Source organism: Silurus aristotelis, assembly GCF_946808225.1.
Source record: "Silurus aristotelis genome assembly, chromosome: 24".
NCBI classification, from domain to species: domain Eukaryota; kingdom Metazoa; phylum Chordata; class Actinopteri; order Siluriformes; family Siluridae; genus Silurus; species Silurus aristotelis.
The window spans coordinates 651,589-671,262 of NC_139597.1; the positions used below are offsets into that span (position 1 = coordinate 651,589).

The 19,674-nt window shown below is 42.1% G+C and overlaps 1 protein-coding gene across 7 annotated transcripts in view; it reads left to right on the plus strand.

Annotated features, from left to right (window-relative positions):
• Nucleotides 1-15,077, plus strand: part of LOC310719362 (antigen WC1.1-like) — an 89,811-nt gene extending 74,734 nt beyond the window's left edge. For 3 of the 7 annotated variants that reach the window (XM_083528988.1, XM_083528985.1, XM_083528983.1), the window contains 17 exons: nt 6,442-6,754; nt 6,869-7,185; nt 7,270-7,590; nt 8,437-8,751; nt 8,831-9,136; nt 9,310-9,375; nt 9,717-10,013; nt 10,113-10,169; nt 10,261-10,398; nt 10,565-10,663; nt 12,163-12,225; nt 12,532-12,597; nt 12,708-12,785; nt 12,988-13,050; nt 13,150-13,212; nt 13,589-13,645; nt 14,030-15,077. In XM_083528988.1, coding sequence (XP_083385114.1) covers nt 6,442-6,754; nt 6,869-7,185; nt 7,270-7,590; nt 8,437-8,751; nt 8,831-9,136; nt 9,310-9,375; nt 9,717-10,013; nt 10,113-10,169; nt 10,261-10,398; nt 10,565-10,663; nt 12,163-12,225; nt 12,532-12,597; nt 12,708-12,785; nt 12,988-13,050; nt 13,150-13,212; nt 13,589-13,645; nt 14,030-14,145 — 2,735 coding nt within the window. In that variant the 3' untranslated portion in view covers nt 14,146-15,077. The other 4 variants (XM_083528984.1, XM_083528987.1, XR_014531447.1 and 1 more) reach the window with 4 other exon arrangements.
• The last annotated feature ends 4,597 nt before the right edge of the window (nt 15,078-19,674 follow it).

The window sequence follows — 19,674 nt, forward strand, 5'->3', positions numbered from 1 at the left end:
GATAATAAATTTGACTTTAAACATGTGCTTTAATGTAGGGGACGAATCAGGGAATTATGATGATGCCATTAAAGCTGAACAGAAGAACATTATAATGACAGGTATGATAAGTTTATGATCTCTCTATAATAAATGCAGTGATAAATAGCATCATTGTGGATTGACTGTCATTTATTAATAATACAGAACATACTACAGTGTATGTGTTGTTGTCAGGGATCCACCAGCCACACCTTAACCAGACCCACCTATTACTCCTAGCAGCTCCATTCAAACTACCCGCACCTCGCACTCATCAGCTCACCTCCTACTTAAGTTCCGTTCTCCCTTCATGTCACCGCCCGTTTCACAGTTTAGGCTGGAGAACACTGTCAGACTACTCAAGCTATGGATTTCCCGTGTCACGTAGGATTACTGCCTTTTCCAGGACATTACATGTTCCACGGACTTAACCTTTCTAAGGGATTACCAGGGTTTGCTGGACTTTTTTGTACTGTGTTATTTACCCTTTTTCCCCTTCCTGTGCTACCTTTCATTAAACCTTCGTTCTGCTGAACTCCAGTTTCCGGCATGTTCTTCCTGCCTGACAGAAGAAAGGAATATTTATTAACCGACGGAACAAAGAAACAGGAGAAAGAAACCAGCAATACCTCGCTATGGATCCACAGCCTGCGGCAACATTAGATCTCGTGAAGGAGCTCACCGCCGATCTCCGGGAGGCATTCGCACCGGCCGCCGCCTGCCAGGCTTCACCGCCATCCAGTAGCCCGATGGCTCTTCCGACCAATTTTTCCAGAGCGGCAGCCAAATGTCATGGATTTCTGCTCCAGGTGTCTCTTTACATAGAGATACAATCCCACCAATTTCCCAACAAGCGAGCTAAGGTCACGTTCCTTATTACCTTGCTTACCGGAAGAGTGCTGGCGTGGGTAAGAGCGCTCTGGAGCGCAAAGAGCCCGGCCATTATGTCATACGCCGCCTTCACGAGTCACTTCACGGAGGTATTCTGCACCACCCCGGAAAACACCTCAACCACTGACCAACTCCTCAACCTCCGCCAGGGGGCAGACAGCTTTGTGAATTACAGCCTTCATTTCCGCACTCTAGCAGCCACCAGTGGCTGGAACGAGGCAGCACTACTGGGAACTTACTGAATGGGGCTGAATCAGGAGCTTCGGCTGGCTATGGCGACCTATGATGAAACGTTGGTATTGGAAGCGTTCATTCAGAGATCTATTCGTATCTCCCATCACCTTACCGCCTGCAGGTCCCTGGAGGCTTTGTTGCCAGCCTTGGAGCCCGACCCTATGCAACTAGGATTGCAAAGACTGTTCCAGCAGGAAAGGGAGCGCCGGTGGGCGAACAGGGCATGCCTGTATTGTGGAGATCGAGGACACAGAGTCGCTCAATGTCCTGCCCGACCTCCTCGCTGGATGGTGAGTGCCGTTGATTTCCCCTCCAACATCTCACATCTGTCTAAGCTCACCATCTCCTTAATAACCCCCACTCTCTCTCTTTCGCTCTCCGCCCTAGTCGACTCCGGCTCCGTGGGGAACTTCATCTCCCAGGCGTGCTTAAACCACCTCCTACGCCGGGAGAAAGAGACTCATGAGCTGGCTGTCCTGACCATCCAGGGACGCCCGCTGGGTAACGGCTGGGTCAAGTACTGCACACCGCGCCTCATTCTCCAGGTCGGGGTGTTACACTGTGAAGAGATACAACTTTTTGTATTAGAGAATTCTACAGTGAATATAATACTGGGTCGTCCCTGGCTCACCAAGCACACCCCCAAATGCTCCTGGGACCCATGCGATATCCTTGAGTGGAGTCCCGCGTGCCGGAAGCGACAAGTCCCCACTCCACTCCGGGAACCCATGATTCTGGCAGCCACTCAAGTAGAGGGTGCTCCCCAGCCCATTCGTGTTAAGGAAATAAGAGATCGGATGACCCATAACTTTCTACTTTTAAATTCTGATAAGATGGAGATTTTGCTCATCGGCCTTCAAAAAGCAGTATACAGAAGCTCCAGCATCTCAACCTGCATTTAGACGGATGTTCTGTAACCACTAGTTCAACAGTAAAAGACCTGGGAGTTATTTTAGACAGCAACTTATCTTTTAAAAATCATATCAACCAAGTTACAAAAACAGCCTTCTTTCACCTTAGAAATATTTCTAAGCTAAGAAATATGTTATTTATATCTGATGTAGAGAAGCTCGTCCATGCGTTCATGACCTCCAGAATAGACTACTGTAATGCATTACTAGGTGGATGTCCTGCATCATTAATAAACAAGCTTCAGTTATTTCAGTATTCGGCAGCAAGAGTTCTTACTAGGTCAAGAAAATATGATCATATAACCCCAATCTTATTGTCCCTACACTGGCTTCCTGTTAAGTTTCGAATAGACTTCAAACTACTGCAACTCACTTATAAAGCACTAAATGGTTTGGCTCCCATGTATCTCTCCAGTCTTTTAAAACGCTACAATCCGTCACGCTCCCTGAGATCTCAAAACTCTGGACTTTTAGTAGTTCCTAGAATTGCAAAGTCCACTAAAGGCGGTAGAGCATTTTCACATTTAGCTCCTAAACTCTGGAATAGTCTTCCTGACAGTGTTCGGGGCTCAGACACACTCTCCCAGTTTAAGTGCAGATTAAAAACATATATTTTTAGCAAAGCCTACACATAACAGGTCTCACATCATAACCTTGTGCTCCAGAACATCTGATCACATGCACATTCCTCTCCACTGCTTTTCTTTCTCTCCCCATCCTGAGGCTTCCTGAGGTTTGGCCAGCTCCAGTCATGTCCCACCTCGTGAAGATTATGGACTTTAAAGAAGTAGATGCCGAACTCGCAAACATCCTGAACCATCTAGAGACGTACCAGTGCCAATTGGATCCCACTACATGTGTGGAGTTTTGACATTGAACCTCCTGGAGTGTTTAAAGGCTCTGGCATGAAGAAGCTGATGCTGGATCTGTGATGATCACAAATGTTGAGCTCAGTAGCTCCTACTTTTATACCAAAGACTGTAGAAAGAACATTTACTTATAATCTTATACTCCAGTACTCATGATAGTTCTCTCTCTCCAGTGTTCTGTATTGTTGAAAGATTTATGATCAAACTCTTGATGTCACCCAAATGAGGATCGGTTCCCCTTTTGAGTCTGGTTCCTCTCAAGGTTTCTTCCTCATAACATCTAAGGGAGTTTTTCCTTGCCACAGTCGCCATGGCTTGCTGATCAGGGATAAATGCACACCATTCACCTTGACTGTTGATTTCTGTAAAGCTGCTTTGAGACATTGTCTGTTGTGAAAAGCGCTATAGAAATAAACTTCACTTGACTTGACTTGACATGTCTTCAGTGAGGAAGCCGCTACCTGGTTACCTCCCCGCCGGCTGTGATACTGTGCTATCGACCTTATGTCGGGGGCCAAACTACCCAAAGATCAGGTCTATCCCCTGCTATCCTGCTATACCTTACCAAGCTGTGGAGAGGTACATCCAACAGGCCCTCTAGCAGGGCTTTATTGCCCTGTCTACTTCTCCAGTGGCTTCCAGGTTCTTCTTCGTGGAGAAGAAGGATGGGGACTACGGCCCTGCATTGACTACTGGAGCCTGAACGCACAGATCTCCCCACTCCTTTATCTTTTTCCACTGGTTCCGGCCGCCCTGGAGGACTTACAAGAAGCCGGCATATTCACTAAATTGGATCTGAGAAGTGCGTACAACCTAGTGCGCACACGCCAGGGTGACGAGTGGAAGACAGCCTTCATTACCCTCTCCGGCCACTACGAGTACCGGGTCATGCTTTATGGCCTGTCTACCTCCCCCTGCAGTGTTTCAAAATTTCATGAACGAGGTTTTCCGTCCCTCCCTCCACCAGTTCGTGATTGTGTACATTGACGACATTCTGATCTATTTCTGGACACTGCAGGAACATCATGACCACGTGATCCAGGTCCTCGAACTGCTGCGGGAACACCAGCTGTACCTCAGTCTCCCCAAGTGCAAGTTTCACCGCTCTGAGGTACAGTTCCTGGGCTAAACATTAGCGCAGCAGGTATAAGGACGGATGAGATGAAGGTGACGGCAGTGCGCGATTGGCCAGTTTCCACCTCGGTAAAGGAGCTCCAAAGGTTCCTGCGGTTTGCCAACTTCTACCGCCGGTTTATTTGAGGGTTCGGCCAGGTCACCACCCCCCTTCTCAGAGGGAAAGCCAAAACCCTCTCCTGGACCCCAGAGGCACAGGAAGCTTTCAAAGAGCTGTGAAGAAGGTTCTGTGTCGCTCCCCTCCTCCGCCATCCGGATCACCGGCTCCTGTTTGTGGTGTAGGTGGACGCATCATCCACAGGCGTAGGGGCTACCCGTGTCCAGCATTCAGGGAGTCCACCTCGATTCCACTTCTGCGCCTACTTCTCAAAGAAGTTGTACTATGATATCGGGAATCGAGAGCTCCTTGCTATCAAACTGGCCCTGGAGGAATGGAGACACTGGCTTGAGGGGGCCATGCACCCATTTATCGTCATTACAGATCACAAAAACCTCCAGTATCTGCTTGAGGTGAAGAGATTGAATCCCCGGCAAGCAAGATGGGCTCTCTTCTTCACCCGGTTCATCTTCCTTATCACTTTCTGGTGAGGTTTGAAGAATGGGAAGACCGATGCTCTATCTCGAATATATGGACTGGAGAAACCCACCAGCCCAGTGCTCATCTTACCACCCAAGCTAATCTTAGGCCCTATCGTCCGTGATCTGGATGAGGAGATCTGCTCTGCCACGCGGAGAAAGCCGATGCCCCCCAGTTGTCCAGAGGGCTGGTGGCCAAGGATGAGCAGGGAGGTCACAGAATTCATCCAAGGATGCAGCGTCTGTGCCATGTCAAAGACCCCTCAACACTTGGGCAAACCGGTCCCTCTACCTACCCCGAAACGACCATGGTCACATATCGGCATCGACCTTGTGACGGACTTGCCACGATTGGAGGGATATACCTGTGTTCTGGTGGTAGTGGACCGGTTCTCCAAAGCCTGCCGCTTCGTCCCCCTCCGAGGCCTCCCTACTGCCCTGGAAACCGCAGAAGTGCTCTTCCAGCAGTTTTTTCTAAACTTCGGTCTCCGAAGAGATAGTGTCTGACCGCGGCTCCCAGTTCACCTCACATGTCTGGAAGGTGGTCTTTCACCTACTCGGAGTCTCCATCAATCTGTTATCCGGTTACCACCCCTTATCTAACGGGCTGGCCAAGCAGAAGATACAGGAACTGGGGAGGTACTTAAAGACTTACTGCCATCAGGACCATGTAGAGTGGAGCCGGTTTCTGCGCCACAGAACTCCTTGCGCCAGGATGCTACTGGGCTCATGCCTTTTCAATGCGTGCTAGGGTTCCAACCCCACGCTTTTTCCTTGGTCAGACAAACCTTCCCACGTGCCCGCAGTGGATTACTGGTCCCGGGAGAGCGTCAGGGTGTGGGAGTCCGCAAAAACCCGACTGCAACGGGCGTTATGAGAGACCCAGAGACACGCGGACTCACGGAGGCTGGAGGCCCCGTCTTACTGGCCCGAGGATTTGGTCTGGTTGTCCACAAGGGATCTCTGTGACTCCCTTGCCTGTGACTAAGACCCCACCCCCAGTACCGGATCCATACAATGATCCAACGGAGTTACATGTCGCCCATCCGCTTCGTCCTGCGCCCTTTTTGGGCTACCTTTCATTAAACGCTCTGCTGAACTCCGGTTTCCGGCACGTTCTTTCTGCCTGACAGTTGTCTATAAAAAATATAAATGGTATATTATAATTTTCTGTTGGAAGTATAATTACTTTGATATTCACTTTATTACTTAGAACATACATATTATAGTATGTTATATTTCAAACATCTTTTTGTGCTACTCATTTTTTAGTCTCTCTCTCTCTCTCTCTCTCTCTCTCTCTCTCTCTCTTTCTCTCTTTTAGACAGTGTGAGGTTGGTGGATGGTGGAAGTCGCTGTGCTGGGAGAGTTGAGGTTCTTCGTGATGGACAGTGGGGAACAGTGTGTGGTTCAGCCTGGGATATGAAAGATGCTGCAGTGGTGTGTAGAGAGCTGCATTGTGGGGAGCCTGTAGATTTGCGGTACTGGGCTGAGTTTGGAAGAGGATCAGGACCAATCTGGATTTATGATTTGTACTGCAGAGGATCTGAACTGACCATAAACAATTGTAGCTCACAGGGGGGACATATTTGTGATCATGTCATTGATGCTGGAGTCATCTGCTCAGGTGAACACATGCATTTAGAAAAAAATAAACAATGCAAATAGATAGATTATTATCACAGTACATTAATGTTAATACATTTACACTTGATTTAAATTAAAAGTTAATTGTAACTACAATGAAATATTGTCTTGTTTGTATATTTTTTTTAAAATGTGCAAAATTTTACACAATGAAATAGGTTGGAATTTGAGACTTACTGCTGGTCCTCACCGATGTTCTGGAAGAGTGGAGGTGCTTCATGGAGGTTCCTGGTCCACAGTGTGTGATGTTGACTTTGACCAGCAGGATGCAGAGGTTTTTTGTCGAGAGCTGGACTGTGGGATTCCTGTGAAGGTTCTGGGATCAGCTGCTTTTGGTCGAGGGGAGGGTCAGGTGTGGACTGAGAAGCTTCAGTGTAAAGGAAATGAATCTGAGATTTACTTCTGTCCATCATCATCTTCACTCAAACACTCAAACTGCTCCCATCACAATGATGTGGGATTAATATGTTCTGGTAAAGTATCATGATTGAACTTCTGTTTAAATAGAGACCACGTTCCTGTCAATCAAACTTTAAGGTGTCTTTGTTGATGTTCCTCTTTCACTGAGCTCTCGGCTGTTTGTTTTGGTCACACAGAGGCTCGGCTGGTGAACGGATCAGACTCCTGTTCTGGTCGAGTGGAGCTCCAGTACCTCAATGAGTGGGGCACAGTTTGTGCTGTAGGCTGGGATATGAGAGCTACAGATGTTCTCTGTGCACAGCTGGATTGTGGGAGTGCTGTGGCTGTGGTGGAGGTGGACTGGTTTGTGGAGGGGAGTGGCCACATCTGGGCTAATGTGTTTGATTGTCAGGGGAATGAGTCACACCTATCACAATGTGGCATCTCATCATGGAGTGGAGCTGCATGTTCTCATAAACACGATGCTGGAGTGATCTGTAACGGTGAGATATTAACATCACGTACACCACGTTAGTGAATAAAGTCAGTGTTCATTAGAATATTTCAGTGATGTTCTTCTGCTTCAGGATCATCCATGGCGTTTCATGAGGGGCGAGTGCGGTTGTCTGGAGGGAGCGAGTGTCAGGGGGAGGTGGAGATTTATTTCAGGCAGGACTGGAGGAAAGTTCTCCTGGACTCGTGGAGTCTGTCTGAGGCATCTGTGCTCTGCAGACAGCTGGGCTGTGGCTCTGTGCTGAACTACCGTTCATCTCCATCCACCACTGAACACAAACACATGTGTGTAACATCTTTCAGCTGCTCTGGGAGTGAAGCTCATCTGGGGAACTGCAGCAGTGCACAAGCTGTCAACTGCACCTCTGGAGAACATCTGTACATTACCTGCTCAGGTGAGCACCACAGATTTCTTCGAAAATTCTGCAACAATTTGTTACAAACAAAATTATTTAATAAGATATAATCATACAATGCAAACTCCATATTAATAAATTTGGTTTTGAATTAAAATATTTTATAGTTTTGCTGGTAGAGGGGTGCTGGTCTGCTTTTGGCTGTAGGCAGTGTTTATGCAGCAGCTACAGAAAGTGATGAAGGAGTGCAATATGTGGTGAGAGAATCTATGGAGGTTAGAAACAAATTATGCAGGAGTGAGTTCAGTCAGAAGTAGTCCAGTCTGGAGATGATGATGGACTGAACAAGTACCTGAGTGGCCTGTGTAGATAGAAATAGACAAATTCCCTCATGGCCTGAACCCCACAAACATCATATATCTGCAATAAATGACATTCGGTGCAATCCAGATGAGGATGACGTTCCCTTTTAAGTCTGGTATCTCTCACGGTTTCTTCCTTATGCCATATTGGGGAGTTTTTCTTTTTCAAAACAGGTGCCACCGGCTTGTTCATCAGATACAAACTTACACTTATAAAGAACATCTTTATTTTTATCACCACATTATCTGTGTAAAGCTGCTTGAGACAATGTTCATTGGTAAAAGCGCAATACAAATAAAAATTTTTAAACAAGAGTGTCAAATTGCCAAACTTTGAAGAAAGGGACTGTTAATTATACATTACCTTCAAATTGCGTGCAGTGACTGAAGGTCAGATCCCTGAGTTATAGTGTACATAAATTTCACAAGATGAATCACCTGAGATAAACAATAGTTCAGTTTTGCTAGGATTAAAATGTTGAAAAAAAATGGTTGACATACTTTGTTAATGTGTGTATTTCAGCCCCCAGGTCCATCAGACTGGTAGGTTCTGGAGGAGACTGTGCAGGACGGCTGCAGGTTTTCCACAGTGGTTCATGGGGAACAGTGTGTGATGACTCTTGGGGTATTGAGGATGCAGATGTGGTGTGCAGACAGCTGCAGTGTGGACGGGCCCTCAGTACCTACACACCAGCCTGGTTTGGTCCTGGAACTGGGTCCATATGGCTGAATGAGGTGGAGTGTGTGGGGAATGAGACGTCCCTGTGGAACTGCAGATTTCAGCTGTGTGAAGAGGGTGAATGTGGACACCAGGAGGACGTAGGAGTCGTGTGCTCAGGTAAAGTGTGATGACTGAGAATAAACCTGTTAAATATATTCAATATGTAGAAGTGTATAAATCATCCTTCTCCCACCAGAGTTTAAAGAGATCCGACTCACGGAGGGCTGTGAGGGGAATCTGGAAGTGTTCTACAATGGAACCTGGGGTAATGTGTGTTACAATGAGATGACTGATGAAACAGTAAACATGGTGTGTCGAGAGCTGAACTGTGGAACAGGTAGCGGTCTGATAAACACTGAAGCTCGAGTAAAATCTGCTCCTAACTGGCTGGATTATCTGAAGTGTACGAAACACGACTCTAATCTGTGGCAGTGTCCATCTTCACCCTGGGGACAGAACAGATGTGATAATAGTGATGAGGTGGCACAAATTACCTGCACAGGTGGGTGGAGTTTTCTGGTTCTGTACATTGCCACATTGTGAATAGTGTGTAACAAATTTTGCTACAATATGAAGATAGTAATCTCTGGAAATGGAAAAATCTGGAAAAGTATGCTATGAGGGGTAAACCTGTATGTGTAACTGTTTATTAATGCACATATTCTCTTACTGCAGATGATGGAAAATCTCTACATACACAAGAAAATTGCTTTTCATTTCCCTCCCAGAAGCGTTGCTCAAGTAAGAAGATATAAGGAAACCTGTTTGTTCTTCATTTGCAATTGTTAGTGTCAAAGGATATTTCCTCATGTGTTTAAAATAATTTTTAGGGTTTCAATGTAGCTTTGCATATACCCATCATCAGGGGTTTTAACTTGTTTACATTTCATGATAAACAAACCCCAAAGCTTATCCTGCTTCAAATACTTACATCATTGGACATTATTTGTAAAACTCAAGGAATCATTTCAGGATCTTCAGTAAATATAAGGTTTTATCTTCATGGTGTTGTAGTGAGGTGTGTGACTGGAGATGTTATTCAGCGTTGGTGTGTTTCCTCATGTGTGATGTGTGTGATGTAGAACACTGGTCTCTCAGGCTGAGTGGAGGAAAGGGAAGCTGCTCTGGGAGGTTGGAGGTGTATCATAACGCTACATGGGGTTCCGTTTGTGATGATCAGTGGAACATCAGGAACGCTCAGGTGGTGTGCAGACAGCTGGGCTGTGGGTCGGTGCTGAGTGCTGATAGGTTTGGTCCTGGTGAAGGGACTGTCTGGCTGAACAGAGTGAAGTGTCGAGGGGATGAGATTCACCTGTGGGACTGTCATCATTCCCTGAAGAAACACACTGACTGCTCTCATGCTGGAGTCACCTGTGCAGGTCAGAGGGGTGTGCTAACTTTTCAGCATTCTGTCTCCACTCATTACACTTTTCTCCCAGGGTTAAAAACATACCATTTTAAATGGATTTCTGTTACAGACGTATCTGCATCCACCACTTCTACAACCAAATCAACAACAATCACCACCACAACAGGTACAATATTACAATCTTCCTGTCCACCATTTTTCTAAATCTTTATGAAAACACTGTCCTGTGGAGATTCTCTTCTATAATTTCATTTCAGCCAGAAGAACCAATCCAAGAACATCACCTGTAACTCCATCCACCCCTCCACTGGTTCTCTTTGTGTTGGGGACGCTGCTCTTCCTGGCCTTAGTGCTTCTGGTGGTACTGTTTTACCAGAACAGAGTGCTCAGGAGAGGTACAGCACATTCACACATTTTCTTTTCTGTTCAACATCAAATACATTTTATATCAAATTTATTATTATTATTATTATTATTATTATTATTATTATTATTATTATTATTATTATTATTATGATTATTATTATTATTATTATTATGATTATTAATCTCCACTCCCAGTGGTCTCTAAGAGGAGGCGTAAGACTCAGCCTGAGGCAGTCTATGAGGAGATCAACCACAGATACATCACTAGAAGAATCACGAGCTCCACTCAAAGAGGTGAGTGATATGTGGACTGTTCTACATCCCACTTATTGTATTCGATTTCAACTTGTAGCTGAAATTCACTGCCTGCAAATGATCAAATCCCTCAATACAAAATACACACTTCAGTACAAACTCAGTGATTAAAGTCTTATTTTTATATTTTCCACAAAATCAGTCAAAATAAACAAAATGTGTGTGAGAGGAAATGTGCAGGTAAAGTACATGTGGTGTAGAGACACGATTCTGCTGATAAACATCTATTAAAACTCGGGTTAGTGCAGATGCAAGTGTGTGTGTGTGTGTGTGTGTGTGTGTGTGTGTGTCTGTGTGTGTGTGTGTGTGTGTGTGTGTGTGTGAGAGAGAGAGAGAGAGAGAGAGAGAGAGAGAGAGAGAGAGAGAGAGAGAGAGAGAGAGAGGTTCATGCTACTGGACAGATGATTAGAAAGGTTGGTTCTCACAAAAACCTGAACAATTTATTTGAGTGTGTTTTTTCTTGAATTAAAGTATCTGTTTCTCTCTCGCGCGCCCTTACTCCCTCATTCTGCATTCTGTGTGAGTGTGTGTGTGTGTGTGTGTATGTGTGTGTATGTAAGCCACATAAGACAAAAATAACTAAATATGTGAAAGATACCCAGTGATGCCTTATAAGGAGTGTATTTGTGTGTGTGTGTGTGTGCCTGCTTTCCTGTACAGGTGCATCCCCCATCCCTCATGTTATGTGTGTGTTAGTGTGTGTGTGTGTGTGTGTGTGTGTGTGTGTGTGTGTGTGTGTGTGTGTGTGTGTGTGTGTCTGACTTGAATCTAACTGGACTGATAATTAGAAAGGTGTGTCCTCATAAACTATTTTTTTTTTCTGAATTAAAGTCTCTCTCTCTTCTCTCTCTCTCTCTCTCTCTCTCTCTCTCTCTCTCTCTCTTCTCTCTCTCTCTCTCTCTCTCTCTCTCTCTCTCTCTCTCTCTCTCCTTCTTTGTGTGTGTTTTAGCTACATATAACAAGATTATCTTAATATGTGTGAAAACTTAATGTTGCATAAGAAATACCAAGTGATGCCTTATAAAGAGTATGTGTGTGTGTGTATACGTGTGTGTGTGTATACGTGTGTGTGTGTGTGTGTGTGTGTGTGTGGTGTGTGTGTGTGTGTGTATGCGTGTGTGTATGCGTGTGTGTGTGTGTGTGTGTGTGTGTGTGTGTGTGTGTGTGTGTGTGTGTGTGTGTGTGTGTGTGCCTGCTTTCCTGTACAGGTGCATGCCCCATCTGTTGCAGTGTATTTGTGTGTGTGTTTGTGACCTGTTTGCTGCTGGACAGATGATTAGAAAGATTAATAAATAATTAAATTTCCTTAAAAAAAACTTTATTCTAAATGTTTTTTTCTTTAATCAAACCATCAGTCTCTCTCTCTCTCTCTCTCTCTCTCTCTCTCTGTGTGTGTGTGTGTGTGTGTGTGTGTGTGTGTAATAATCTGTTCTGCTGTACTGAACACGTCACATGACTCTCCTGCTCTCCTCTAACAGGAAGTCTCCTCTCTGAAGAACAGTATTCTGGGTATGAGCATGTGGATGATGAGCTTCTCTCAGGTAAAAAAGAACAGAGTGTGAGTTTGTGGAACTCCATGAACTGAAAGATATTAGAACTGCAATTCCAAATCAGAAATGACTAAATGTGTCCTTCCTGAGGTCTGATTTTGATGTATTGTAGAGAAGAATTACAGGAACTCCAGTGTTTTAATGCTGACACACCACATCTCCCAATCAACCTGATCTTACTTGAAGCTTCTGAAATCCCTCTTATCAAATGGATCAAAGCTTCTTTGGATCAGGATTTGATTGAGTAGAAATGTGTTGAAATAAAAAGCCAAAACAAACAAATTGTTCTTTTTCCAGTAAAGTCTGGGATTGGAGAAAAGGCTGAGGATTATGATGATGTCATCGACACCAGTGACTTCATAAGTGGGTGCAGTTGTTAACTGATCACATCAATGTAGTGAGTTCACATTAAAGCATGAGGTCAGAATGTGATGGAGCTGTTTGTACAGACCCTCTGCTTTTATTTCATTTAGGTGCTACAGGAAGAGTCGAGGCACCAGAGGACTACGATGATGCCGTCACTGCTGGACCGATCCCTGATAACGTGGATGGTGTGCTTCTGTTTTGGGATTTGTTTTAGAAAGCAGTAGAAATGAAACACACACACTGCAAATACGTTTGTTTATTGCTTTGTGTGGACTGAGATTTTTGACATGTACCATGTCATTTTGCATCGTGTCATCAAATCCACAGTGTACAAACTGCCACTTCAGTCCACTTGAAATAGCTTGAAATCTCTGTGTTTTGGTGTAGAGGATGAAGCTGAGAATTATGATGACGCCATTACAGCTGATCAGAAGTCAGTTCTACTGACAGGTATGATAAGAATGTGACCGTATTTCATCCACAAGCATCCAAATGATCATTAATGACCTTCATGTGGATTTAATAGCTTTTATCTCTCCATTCTGACAGAGGACGTGTGTGAGAACTATGATGATGCAGTTACTGCTGAAACAAACCCAAACATCATCACAGGTCAGGTTTTTTTTCTGGAAATATACAAAAGTAAAGAAAAGCTGATGAGGGAACCACTGTTTCTAGCTGCTATGAAATAAGTGAGAAAAGGAAGTAACTTGTTTTTCTGAAGAACTACAACATCATCTGTAACTATAAATGGATAAAAATCAGCACATTGACTTGTTTCCTGTGTGGAAAAAGTGTAATTGTTGGTAAATTGGTATAAGAGGAATAAAAGACTTGGGGACGTGCAGTTAAAGTGAAATGATCAACGTTAGTGTGGTAACAGTAACTCAGCTTCATCACACCACCCTGTAACTCAGTATTTTACTATAACAGCAACACACACAGTCATTTATTACTTCTTCATTTCTTTCTTCACTACACACTCCAGAAGATGAAGATGATGATGATGTCATCAGTGAGGAACAGGATGTAGGAGAGACAGGAAGTAAGTGTGGTGTTTATTCTGCTAATGTACATGAGTGTAAAAGCAGTGAAGTTAAAGCGAGACTTTATTCTAGACCATATATAATCTAAAGATCAGCTTTGTGTTTTATAATCTCCATTCTGTCATTGAACAAGTGCAGCCATATTTATGAAACAGTTTAGAGAAGTTCTAGATTTCTGTCTCATTTCCTTCTCCATCTTCTACACATGTCCTGTGTTTATATGAAGAAAGCTGAATTGATAAAGATCCTTTTTTACACATGATGAAAAATATTCTGAAACACATTCCTACACGGTGCCTCATTGACTGGATTCTGAAGGTGTTCCATCACAATGACTACAATCCAAACCATCTATTCAAGAGCTCAATGTATTTCTTTTCCAGAATGTGATGAGGTGGAGGAGAAATCTCAGAAAAACAGGGACCATGTGACTGAGACACGCCACCAAAGGCCTTTTCTCAGGAAATTACATTTCAACTTTTACAAAGACCAAAAATGATTTGATTCTACTTCCAATAATGTCATGTTTTCTGAATGGTGTTGATTCTCCCCCTAGTTATTAGTAAATAGAGTAGTGAGAGTTCAATCCCCTTTCATATGACTTCATGCAAAATCTCCAGCTTTTCCTTTCCTACACTTTTAATGCTATAAGTCAACTTCAATATCACTGTCACACCACAACTCATTTATCACAACAATTCTATCATCAAAACTGCTCGGATTTTCATCTTCATGTTTTCCATTCATCAACTTCTTATTCAGTGTGTTTAGAAATGTGTTAGTGACTATAAACCACTTCACAACTAACAAAAAGCTTTTATTCCTTAAAACTATACTTTTTTATTCAGTTCAAACAAAGACACATTTACATTTCTGTTCAATTCTGTGTTTTTATCTCCAAACTATAGAAATTCATTGGATTCCAGAATTCCTTTATGAAATATTCACACTATGACATGCTAATTAGATTAGCCTGCTATATTGCAGTGTTTATTCGCTAGCTGGATATGCTGCAAGTCAGATCTAGTAGATGTCATTAGTGTAAATATATAAACAGTTTTTATAAAGTTTTCTCAGATTTACATTGGAGTTCCTCAGGTTTCATTCAGGATTCTCTCGTTTCTTTTCTTCTTCTCAGGACTTGGTTTTATAATCTCAGCTTTAATTCAATATTCTCACTTTTGTAATGAGTGAATGAAGGTTCATTTTAATATTAAATCCTATTAAACTATAGATTCAGGATTCGAGATGTTATTTGTCACAACCACAGTACAAGCAAATATACAACAAATAAGATTTTTTTAGCTTTCAGAATGAGAAAAAGTTTATATTTTATATTTTCATGCTTTAATTTGCTGTTTTTCATATTCTGTAACAATCATCTATTTTTATACATTGAATGAAATAAAAGTGCTTTGATTATTTTCACTAGAATGTGATGATGTGTGTTTGAGTTGAGTGAGTGGATCTTGTAGTGATGAATCTGTGATTAATGTCCTTCTAGAACATCTCAGGCAGTAACAAAGAAAAATATTTATCTACTGATCAGACGGTTATGAGTTCAAAACCCAGCACCAACGTGAACTCGACCCCGAACAATTCAGAACTTTACACACACACACACACCCAAACACACACACACACACACACACACACACACACACACACACACACACACACACACACACACACACACACACAGATATACAGTATGTGCAGGTGTCGTGTTCAGGAGTCGACTTGGACGTCCACTTGTTGCAGTTGCTCATGTGATCTTTGTAACTGTTCTGTAATAATTGCTTTTTAAATCTTTAATATCAGATAAATAACTAGTTAGACTCTGTAAGTCATGTCCCTCTAAAACAATGACTTTTGGGGGAGTTTTATTTATTATACTGACTATTGGAGCACTAATTCTTTAAAAATATACCACTTGGAGACAACATCATCATGCAGCCATTGTTTACAGTCAGGACCAGCTGATCTCCCTCTGACCAGCAGCTGCAGACTTTTCCTGCGTACTTCTGGAGAAGCTCCAGTAGGAAGGGATGGTGATGTGTATGTGTCAGGTTTTTGCTGCTCCTGGCTTTTGCTCCACTCTCTGTGTTGGGGAGAAAACTGGGAACTCTGTGACTTCCATGTTTGAGTTTTTCAGGCTGCAGTCATTTCTTTGTAGTGTGCAGCAGCACCCCCATTTCAACACAGTCTCACCCACACCGTCACATATCGACGTTGCCTCGTTGCCTCGGATGGCGTCGACAGAAGGTCGAAAGTCTCCTTCTCCTCCTTCGGCCAACAGTAGCCCAATTTCCACCGGTACCCTGTCGGCTAACGATACCTGTGGCGGTCGTTGTTAACCCGGGCCTCGACCGATCCGGTATGAAATTCTCATTTGTGATCCGCATATTTGATTTGGCAAATGTTTTACGCTGGATGCCCTTCCTAACGCAACCCTCCCCATTTACCCGGGCTTGGGACCGGCACTAAGACTGCACTGGCTTGTGCCCCCCTAATGGCTGGGTTAATAATAATAATAATAATAATAATAATAATAATAATAATAATAATAATAATAACTTGGCTAGATGTATGTATTATTTTGCGAAAAAAACACAACAGGTTTTAAGCTACAGACTTTTTAATGGGTCAGACCGAACCTTAACGTCGGATTTTAAAGCACGATTTTCCCGGTAGATTTGTAATAATGCTTTGATATAACCGTACCAACTAACGAAGTTTAATGATATCGAATTATATTTTCTACCGTTTAGTTTTGATTTCTGTTCATACATCCTCCACCCCAACATAGATCCAAACATCCAATCAGAAACTGGACCTAACAGAAACTGCTGTAGAAAATAATAATTATTATTATTAATAATAATAATAATAATTAATAATATAAATAATAATAATAATTATTATTATTATTATAGTAACAACAACCGTAATAATAATAGTAATAGTAATAATAATAATAACAATAATAATAATTAATAATAATAATAATATTAATAATAATAATAAAATAGTAATAATAATAATAATAATAATAAGAATAATAATAATAAGAATTGTTCCTGCCTCTGTACACTACTTCACGTTGGCCAATCAGGTACTTCAGCGGTGACACCTCATTGCGCGCGACGATTCCAAGCACCTTTGCGATTTTCTATTTTCATACGTAAGTATTGGACTCAATCTAGAATTAGAAATATTCCACATATCATCACATTATTTATTTACGTTTGTTTGGAAGCACCTTTTATAATGTTAAAATGATATCTTTTTCGCGCATGCGCAAAATGAATCAAGCAGGTGGACGTATTCGCCAGCAATCGGTCTCAACTCAACTGCAAGGAAGTGAATGTTGCTTGCAAATTTATCAGAAATGATAAAAAATAATTGTGTGAAAATGGATTGTGTTAGTAGCTGCTATTTTTTGCTGTTCTAGTTACAAGAGCTAGAGAACACGATGAATAAAATGTGCGGTATGCTAGACAGGAACGTTAGATTAGCCTATGTAGATTTTTGGAATATGGTACGAAATCCATCTAAACCATACATTTTCAGAAACTTATCTCACCTAGATGTGATTAAACGTGCGTCCCACCTTTCTCAAGTCTAAGTAAAGGAAGGTCAAGGTGATGTTGAATTCACTGTAGCTATTTAATGGTGTTTAAAATGAAAATTAAGTTTATCATTGGTAACCCAGTAAGTAGTTTTTTTCATATTGTGCCTGACATAAACTACCCAATTAATTTTTAGATCACCAGAGAGCATTTAGCCATCCCAGTGCCTTTAATGTGCCAGGGATATATGGATAGAAAATAGAAATGCTTCTTACATTTATATCATCAAATATTTTAATGACATTTTGACCTGAATACTCAAACCAGTAACATTTTTGTCTGCCTAATCTTGTTATTGTAAGAATATGTTTTTTATAAAACAGACAAAATCATTTTAAATCAAATTATTAGTGTAACATTTTACACAGCTTTGTTTAAACTTAAACCATGTCAGCTCCTACTGTGGACTCGGCGCCCCGTGCGGACCCCAGGTTGGGAACCACGCGTATATTCAATAACTGAAACTGTAGACATAGACGTGTGTATTTTTGACGCTAATAAAGAACTTATCGCAGATGAGTCCAAGCCTAATAGTTGGGCAACGGAGAGCCCACCCAGATAGAACACGTACGTCTATAATATGTCTGCTAAAGATCTGCTCTTTAATTCATCTGTTAAACATCTTAGAAATAGCTGCTGTACATCCATTCTAAATCATGAACATCTTACAGAATCTTTTAGAGGTCTATAAGACATCTGACAGAAGACATCTCAGAGATGTAGGGCAGATGAGCAAAAAGCATAAGCATCTGTCAAATGTCCACTAGATGTCTGCCAGATGTACGTGTGCTATCAGGGCATTCACAGTTGGGTTGGTCTAAATGAATTTCATTTTCACATTGAATGTGCCTTCAGGCTATTAATGTATGTGTGTGTTGTGGTTTTACTTGTAAAACAACCTATTTGCCCCTAAATGTGCTATGTTTTAAAATATCGTAATAATCTTTTGTGTGTGTGTGTGTGTGTGTGTGTGTGTGTTTGTTGTATATTTCAGAATGACAAAGTGAAAATTCAGGCCTTGCCCTGCTTGCCAGGTCGAGAACCAGGCTATCAGGAAGTGCTGCAGCACCTGCTATACAAACCTCCGCAAGACTAAAAAGATGGAGGGCCTCAAAGACCGCCTGGATAATGCGTGGGGGCAGGGGGTCTGGAAAAACCGGAATGCGTCACGAGTGGTCTCTTCTGCTCAAGTTGCAGTAAGTAAAAATACTCATGCTTCATGAATTGAATGGTAATCAATATGAAACTCAAAGCACATTACATTAACATCAATACTGTCCTACTGTCAAACAATCAACATTTTATTTTCTAACTGTGTAGAACAATCCGCCGTGAATCAACCCGTATTTCTGTTGCTTAAGATTCACTGAGTGCTGTTGGTAGGAAGAGGAATGAAGAAAATCATCATAGACTGAATTTGTGAAGTGGGAGCTGACCATTGCTGAAATAAAAGGGGCACAGAAAACCCTCATTACTTAACATTAGCTGGCGTTTTGCTATTCCGTTATTGTTGCATTAAATGTTCTTGTTCTTGTTCTTCTACTTACAACAGCACTTGCTGAATTCGAGGAATAGGGATAGGGGTAGATTTACGCTGGAGTTGTCGTTTTGTTTGGTCAAAGATTGTGTTATCTTGTGACTGAACGTACAGTTTCAAAAAACTTTCCTTTCACTGACAGGCTTATGCATGCCTCCCACAGCCATAATACCATAAACCGGATGACATTTGGATCAATGTGTCCAAAATTACTCATGACTTACTCTCAATTTGCTTATAAAATATGACATGTTACATCCTGTATGCAACTGATACGCTTTCTAATAGTGGTTTCCTTATAAATAAATTGATTACAAAAAATAAGATTTTGCACCAATGACAGCTTAGTTATTTTTCTTTTATTCAACAATTAGTTGTTAAATTCCTAGTGTTTAAGTCATAGTTATTTAAAGGACTGCATGTATATGATGTACAGATTTTTTACTCCCCTGAACACTCAAAACACCTTTCGTTGTATGCCTTGCATTCATCCACACACTCGTACACCATTGGCTAGCATGCAAGGTGATAACCTGCACACTGGGTTTAAGGACACTTTAATGAGTGCAGACGGAGCTGGACTTGAACCTGCAACCCTCCGGTTGCCGAACAGCACCAGAGAGAGAAGTGTTTATGGTCCTTGCACAGCAATGGAATTTGACTGTCAATTCTTATTAGGGCGACCTCCAAATCGTTGCCAAAAGTGATGTTGATGTGAATTGTGTATTCTTGATATTAATGCAAATGCACATTTTTGTACTTTTGTTCATTTCAGGTGCAGAAACTTGCTGCTTTGGGCTATATGCCCATTTTATTTATGGGCAGAAAATAAAAAGAATTCGTTGATCGCCGATATAAA